At 44.0% G+C, this 7,883-nt stretch overlaps 2 protein-coding genes across 8 annotated transcripts in view; one reads left to right on the top strand and one right to left on the bottom strand.

Moving 5' to 3' along the window:
* The window catches only part of BORCS5 (BLOC-1 related complex subunit 5), a 124,863-nt gene extending 122,569 nt beyond the window's left edge, over nt 1-2,294 (bottom strand). For all 3 annotated transcript variants that reach the window (XM_025213462.1, XM_006031792.3, XM_025213463.1), the window contains exon 1: nt 1,980-2,294. In XM_025213462.1, the coding sequence (XP_025069247.1) occupies nt 1,980-2,037 (58 nt within the window). In that variant the 5' untranslated portion in view covers nt 2,038-2,294. The remainder of the gene's footprint in view (nt 1-1,979) is intronic.
* Nucleotides 2,295-3,316: 1,022 nt separating this feature from the next.
* The window catches only part of MANSC1 (MANSC domain containing 1), a 25,884-nt gene continuing 21,317 nt past the window's right edge, over nt 3,317-7,883 (top strand). The window contains exons 1-2 of one of the 5 annotated variants that reach the window (XM_025213449.1): nt 3,317-3,440; nt 6,606-7,246. The gene's annotated coding sequence lies outside the window, so the exon portion shown is untranslated. Of the gene's footprint in view, nt 3,441-5,052; nt 7,247-7,883 lie in introns of those variants that run through there. The other 4 variants (XM_025213450.1, XM_025213451.1, XM_006031790.3 and 1 more) reach the window with 4 other exon arrangements.

The raw sequence follows: 7,883 nt of genomic DNA, 5'->3' as shown, positions 1-7,883 counted from the left end.
AGTGCAGGCCCGAGGACCAAGCCCTGGGGTACCCCACTGCTCACATCTCGCCAGGTTGAGTACAACTCGTCTACCACTACTCTCTGGGTGCGCCCCATCAGCCAATTTTTTACCCATCCAACTGTGTGGGTATCAATGCCACAGTCGCTTAATTTATTGATGAGGATGGGGTGAGAGACAGTGTCAAAGGCCTTCTTAAAGTCTAGAAAGACTATGTCCACGGCAACACCACCATCCAAGGATTTAGTTACTTGGTCATAAAAGGCAATCAGGGTGCTCAGGCAGCACCTGCCTTTGATGAACCCATGCCGATTGCCCCTGAGCATGATCTCCCCTGCAGGCCCCCCACAGATGTGCTCCTTGATGATTCTCTCCAAGATCTTCCCGAGCACCGAGGTGAGGCTTACAGGCCTATAGTTACTTGGGTCCTCCTTCCTCCTTTTCTTGAAAACTGGGACCACATTAGCCAGTTTCCAATCCCCTGGCACCTGGCCAGATGACCACGAATCCTCATACAGCGGGGCCAAGGGCTCCGCGATGACCCCTGCCAGCTCCCTCAACACCCTTGGGTGGAGGGCATCTGGACCTGCAGATTTAAAAATGTCTAGCCCTTCCAGAAGATCCCTAACTACTTCTGCACTGACTAAAGGCCTGACAGAGCTATCCCCGAGATTGTCCCTACCTCTGGTAGGTGGGATGTCCCGGTCCCTGTTCATTCTTGTCCCACTTACTGGAGTCAGTGCTTAAGATGTCTCATGCTCACTCTAACACTAATGCATATAACATTCGCTGCCTGACAGCAGAACAAAAATAGACTTCTGGAGTCTAGTTCAAAAACTCATGCTAACTGTCAGAACTGCTGTACTTCTGGTACATATAAAGGGTCACTTTTAAACTTAAATTTGGTCCAAAATGGTAACAAAAGAATGGATTAAAATCAACTCTTTTCCACAGTAAAAATCAAGTGAAGGAATCCTTGTACAGTTTGAAACTGAAACCACTGCAGCCTAAGAACTGAGGTGACTTTTCACTCAATAAAGAGAGTAAAATGGACTTATCTTCACTGTCTAATGGACATAGAAAAGAATTAGAAGCTCAATGCAGCAGATATATGTGGACAAATTCACTCAATTTTTAAGTCCTTCCACTTCAGATTACTAAAATGGGTTATTAGTAAAAAAAATCTGTTGATAACATATGATTCTTAACTTGGCACTGCCCTATGATTAGGGCTTTTACCATTCTTTGAGATCTTTCCAGCCAAACCCAGTTTCTAAGGTTAATTGAAAGTAAAGTTATAAAAGTCCAAATTTAAAATTTTTGTTGTCTTTCATCATGATGTCAAATAGGGGACAAAAATATGCATTGTTGAAGTCTCTATTGTCATTTATCTCCACAACTCTTGGCTGGCTCCATCCATTTGACCCCAGAATTAGTGTGCAGCATAGCTAATGATATGAACCTGCAAGTCTCCAAATATCATCCCTGCTCTTGTTCCTTTCACTTAGTCCTGATAGCTACTGCTGTATTCTACCATACCACTGCTTAGGATCAAACATCCAACAGATCCCCTCTGTACAAAAACACCCCTTTACGAGCACCCACCTACAGCAGACATTTCTGTAAGAAGAAGAAATAACAGCCTATGCAAGTCTCTCTCTCCAAGGAAGGAAAGACTACACCTAGATCTCAGGCCCCAGCCATAAGAGTGGCTTCCTTTTGCTACAAGGGCTGCATACTACCCATCTCACTTCCTCCCCGCTGTGTGTTGGGTCCCTGATGCAAACATGCTTCCTGTAAGCCATGAAATGTGAGGTTAATAAACGTTGCAACAGTCATGTGCTGCATACTGATACACAAAAAAGTCCCCACTGTAATTAACCAGCACAGCACCCCCAGTTCACCCATCAGCTTTTACTGCTGCCACTGCCCCTCCCAGCAGGTCATGCTTGTAGCCAGGAAGTGAAAAGGAGACTGACCTGAAGAGCTCAGATCATGTGGCCGGCTCTCAGCTTCTGCACTCTGCTCTGCTCCCATAGCTGCAGCTGTGATGGAGGAAAAACGATTCCCCCAAGACCTCTACGCTGCTAAGCACACACCTCAGTCCTGGGGGATAAATAGCGAGATCCTTGCACTGCCAATGCAACCTCTCCCCCACCACTTGCAGGCCACAGAGCTCCTTTCCCTCCTGCCTCAGGAGCAAGGGAACAGGTGCCCCCAGCAGCCTTCAAGCAACCAGCAGTCCGACTGGCAGCAGCTCCGCATGTGACCACGTGTAGAGGCAGCTTCCGGGTCTGGAGGATTGTTTCTGTTCCAGGGTCAAAGGAAACCTCGCCCACGCAGGGGATGGGAGGAGGCAGAGGGAGCCCAGGCTTAAAGAGGCAGCTGCTGTGCATCAGATGACCTCAGTCCCTGGGAGTAGGGAAATGTGCTAGCCAAGGGGTTGCCTGCCAAATGCACGCATGCAGAGACGGAGAGCGCGAAGGGAAAAAGAAAAAAAAAAGAAAATGAAGAAGGCTTTTTAAAGCATTGATCGAAATGAGAGTGAGAAGCTAAAGTTAGACTTGAATATTTAACCTAGCAGGGATCCTGCAGTCAGAGCTGGGTATCAGATCTAAATGAGCTTTCAGAGGGGTTTTATCCAGACACCCATGTGCAGAGTATCCGAGCAACTTCCTTCCATGCAAAATAAGATTAGCAAGAGTGAATGGTATTAAGAAATAGCTGGCTTTTCTCCCATTCAGGGGGCTGTGGTTAAGAACGTTTCTTTGTTTGCTTTTTGGAAGCATTGGTTGTAGCTGCGTTGGTCTAAAGACAGAGGCAGACAAGTTTCTTTGGGTAAATGTGATCTCTTGTATTAGACCAACTACATAGTTGGAAAAATTGTTCTTGGCAAGATTTCAGGCACAAATACCCTTCTTCAGGCAGAGGGGGAGTCTGGTGTATTTGTGCCTGAAAGCTTGCCAAGAACAATTTTTCCAACTATGTAGTTGGTCTAATGAAAGATATCACATCTACCCAAAGAACCTTGTCTGTCTTCGTTAGGTTTTGATTTTTATGAAAAGGGGGATCCATTTGTTGGGGGTGTCTGATCATGTCAGGAGGGATGGACAAGTTCTTGATTCCCCTAAACTCACAAGGAAATTCATCCAATGGAACTCGCAGCAATGCAGTTACACCTGTTTTTGTGTTTGCGGAGTTGGTGTTAATTCACATACCATTTTTCAGTTGGGTATATATTGATTCCTTTTTTCCCAAATTGCACAAACATTTTTGAGGAAGGACAGCAGGAAATCTCTGTCATCATTACTGCATTAGGGACTAAATCTCTTCTGGACAGCTTAACAAATAAAATCAGCACAGCTTCATTGTTCTAATTTCTTTTTTTTTTTTAATATTGTTTGTTCAATCAATGAAAAAGAGCAGCCACCTCTTTAAAAGTAAGTACCATCTGTCTGATAAATAAATAAGCAGGTAATGACATGTAGGAAACAACATTCCTTTATCGCTGTAGCAGGGTTAGGCAGCCAAGACAGAAAATTCACAAGTAAGGAGAAAGGGGGGAATCCACTTTGAAGTTTTACTTCATTTTTCTTGTATCCAGCAAAAACAAAAAACAGCAACAAAACTATATATCTTGGCAAATTCCTTTAATAAAAATTAAATTCTTAAACCTTAACTAAAGACAAAACTATTAATCCAGAATAACAGTGCCAGCACTGGCTTCTGGACAAATCCATTCTCTGTTGGGTGAGAACTCTAGACTCTGTACAGTTCTGAGTATAACTTGGCGCACCAGCACACAATTATTTCTGAGCTGAAGTTGCTCCCTTGATTCTACCAACCCCGTTAGGATTTATTTTGATGGCAAGATTGGCAATCCTCCTCTTCTTTTTTAGACCTCATCATATGGCTATTTATGCCATGAACTATTCCAATCAAATCTTACAACACCTTCAGGTCTCCTGAGAAATATGATTTTTCATTTCTACCTAGGAGAATTTGTACATGCTTTGCATTCTATGCCTGAGGAAGGGTGAGAGTGCCCGAAAGCTTGCAAATAAATATATATTTTTAAATATCTAGTTGATTTAATAAAATATATCATCTCTACCACAAGTTTTAATTCCATGTGGCACAAAGGCTGCTAAAAGACATGGGTCACCTTATTGTGGTTATGAACTGTATCATAATGTATTTGCAATATAATAATAATCTGTATTGTGTTACGATTAAATTAATAAATATGAATACAAACAAAAACAAACTATTTCACAGCTATAGAATTATTTTCCTGGAAAAGCGATCAAAAGTTTTTTGGCACGATTCGGTCTGTCCCATTACTATTTTGATCCTGTAGAGATTTACACATGTTTAATATTTCATGTCTCAATAGTTCCATTAACCATAACAGACATCAAACAAACAGTGTATAAAGTTAAGCAGGTGCATATGTTTTGATAGAAGTAGAGTCATGTTCTGTAACATCATTAGTTGACCTCAGACAAATTATACAATTAGATTGACTGAACTTCACACATTTGATTTCAAAGAGTAGTGTGTTTTTTCAAGGTGACAACACAACTTTTATTTGGGCAAAATATTTATTTTCTTGTAGATTAGACCCAAATATTAATTTCTGGTAAGAGTAAAGATTTTGATTGTGCAAACACATTTTCCATGGATAAACAGATCACTTGTTTTAAATATATATCATCCATTTATATTGTGACTTACTTTCTTCTTTCCTCCCAAAAGGCTATTCTGTTCTCCTTTTAAATATTTTTTGAATAGTCAAGGTTTTTATCTGCTATTTACCAGCGTATGTATGAATATGAGGCCTTTGTGCTTGAAAAAGGGAAAAAAAAAAATCAACATTTGGTTCCTTGTAACACTTAAAATATGGTTAAGCAGTTTTTTAATTTAAATAAATATATTAGGTTTGCAAATTATTTTAGTTTTGTATTTTTCACCTAGATGGGAGACAACAACATTGCTCCTAAGTCTGTCAGCTCCGAGCTAAGATAGTTTTTGCAAGTACATACAAATGTTGCATGTCAATATTAGAATATACATTTATGACACTTCATTACTGAGACCTAAACAATATCAAGGGACTCAATCGATTATTTTACATAGTTTTTATTCTACCTTTTTCTCCATGAGAAGCTTGGAAATAATCAATGAAACTGAATGCATGAGAGAATATGTGGTTTGCTGCTTCTTTATAAATGTAGCAGGAAACTATGTAGGGAGGGTTATGGAAACTACTAGGCAGAAACTTAGCTTTACAGCTACTACTGCATGTCTGCCAAACAGAAACATCCAACAATCATTACATTGGCTTAGTAAGTATGATTTTTTCAGTAGATTATTAAATCAAAGTTATTTTTTGTTTGCTTTTGGCATTTAGGGTCCTTTAGGGCACACTCAGGCCACATATCTAAATATTTTTTTCACAGCCACAAAGACTGGGTACTCATTTTGTTAAAGCTGCAGAGTTTCCATTTTCATGCAACTCCAGGAGCTGTAACTTTAAGCAAAACATCAAACATTAAGCATCGCAATTAAATCTCAAGTTTTGGCAACTTTTTACTGTTTCCCTTATTCTAACAAAGTTCCTTGTTCAGTGTTAAAAGGAAGTAGCTCTTTCCATGTTTCTTTACTGTTGCTTTATAACTGGTGGAGCTAAGTGCTTCATCTACAGAGTTTACCAGCCCAAATCCAGCTCAGGAATAAGACATCTGCAGGGCAGCATGGGGTAGTTTATATTGTAGCCACCAATGCTGCACTGTCTCCATCCAAGGCTCTTAAACTGTACTTCAGACATTGATCAAGTAAGTAGTATAATACTGCAGATGTGGAAATCGAGGCACAGAAAAAATGACTTGTTTTCAGAGTATGTCTATATGGCACAGTGTAATGTTGTGCAGGGGTAGCTCAGTTCTCTCTAAACCAGGTAGCTTGAGTACTGGAAGTAGTATAGGTGTATTAATGCAGCACTTCTCAGAGTAGTCTCTTTTCTAGGGAATGCTTTTGCATTTTGTATTAAAGAGCCAATAACGAACAATTAGCAGGCACAAACTGGAATCCAGCCAGGTCTTCCCTTCCAAAGAGAGTGGGCTACCTCCATCATTAGGTTTATAGAGCCATGCTCCCTCTAATGCTTTCCTCTCAGGCCCAGGCATCTGCACACTTACAGCTTCCACTGGAGGGTGGACAGGATGCCCCTTCACCTGTCTAGCTGAAGGCAGCCGTTCTTTTTTAGACTCAAGGAATCAAACCTGGTGGCAGAGGTAATGTGTGATATTAGACCAACTTGGTATTTGGAAAAAAAAAAAGTCTTTATTTGCAAGCTTTTTGGCACAGGCACCCTTCATCAGGCATAGGAGATTGCACAGTTTGTAAAAGTTCTCCTAGGTAAAAATGAAAATTTGTATTTTGCAGGAGAATTGAAGGTTTGGTAAAGTCATCTGTTTGGAACAGTTCATTTTGTGCAGATTAGGATCAGAGAAAGTTGGAAAAGTATTTTTACCTCTAAGTTGCTTGGTGGTAAGTGGTTCTCAAGCTTTTTTAGACTCAAAGCACTTTCCATGGCCTTGCAGGACCTTTTAGACGCAAGGCCTTGAGTCTCTCCAGGGATGCCTTGCGTCTAGAAAAGGCTGAAAACCCCTGGAGTCTGCAGGCTGCAGCAGGAGGCGGGGACGGGTGCGGAGAGCCGAGACTGTGCCCCCCCGGGATTAACTCCGCAACAAGTGGATGTGGCCGCATTTCACTGAGCCCTTCTCAGTTGGCGAGGAGAAGGCTACACCGGGGTGTCGTCCCCTGGCCTGAAGCTCCGCGTCTGCTGGCTGTCCCTGAGGCGAACAGCTGCGGACCCGCCTGGCAGAGCGGGGAGGGTCGGCGCTGGGGTTTCCCGGGGAGTCCGCGGGGCCGGACGCGTCCTGCCGGGCACCCGCCTCAGGACTCGGCCAGGCGCGCGGCTTTCCCGGAACAACCTCAACTCGGGTTGGGAAGGAAATGAAAGGCGTCAGGTGAGTCTGAAATGCTTTTGAAAAAAATCCTAGCCTGGCTTTGGCTAGGGCTGACTCATGCTTCTTGAGCTGGGGAGGGCGGGACTAGTCCTAACTCACTCACTTTCTCCTGGGATCAGCTGCGGGAGTGCACTCAAGCCTGGTGGCGGGGCCGGACCCCCTCGCATTGCGGCGGCGGCGGCTCCCCAGCGCCCGGGGCCGGAGGCTGCGAGGTGAGTCCGCGCGCCAGGCAGCTGGGGGCGGGTTGAAACCCGACTCCCGGATCTCGCTCCCCTCGGGCGCCTGCTCCCCTTGCCCGTTCCCTGCCTGACGCCGAGGGCTCCTCGGCTCTCCCCTCCCTCCCCGAGGAGGCTTGCTCCCCCCACCCAGCCCTGGCTTGGCCTCCTGAGGGGACCAGCGTGTGAGGTGCCCTCCTCTTCCCTCTGCTCCTTCTGGAGTTTTTTTTCTCCTCGGGTGCATCTACACAAGATGCTTAATGCCCAGTAGCCTAATAACATTGTGCAGTAGCAGGCAAAAATTGGGCTAATGTTTTACTGCCCAGCACAGTAGTATTAGGGTACTGTGCAGTAAGCATCACTAAGAAAAGCATGCGCCTGCACTACTGCACAGTAACTAGCTACTGCACAGTTAGTACTTCATTAGACCAACAGGGCTACAACCTGGATACCAGTAACTGGTGTGCATTAATGAACGTGTAGATGTGCTCACTGTCTGCTCGGGCTGGAAGTGGCTAGAAGCCTCATGCTGGAACCATGAAGCCCACATCTTGCTGCTCCTTTTCTGGTGCCTGGGGAGTGTGCGGGCCCTCTCCCGATCCCGCCTGGGTCGCCATGTGCGAGTTCTCTCCTG

This window comes from Alligator sinensis, unplaced genomic scaffold, assembly GCF_000455745.1.
Source record: "Alligator sinensis unplaced genomic scaffold, ASM45574v1 scaffold91_2, whole genome shotgun sequence".
Classification (NCBI taxonomy): domain Eukaryota; kingdom Metazoa; phylum Chordata; order Crocodylia; family Alligatoridae; genus Alligator; species Alligator sinensis.
The sequence above is the reverse complement of the archived record's forward strand: the minus strand, read 5'-3'. Positions and strand labels throughout refer to the sequence as shown.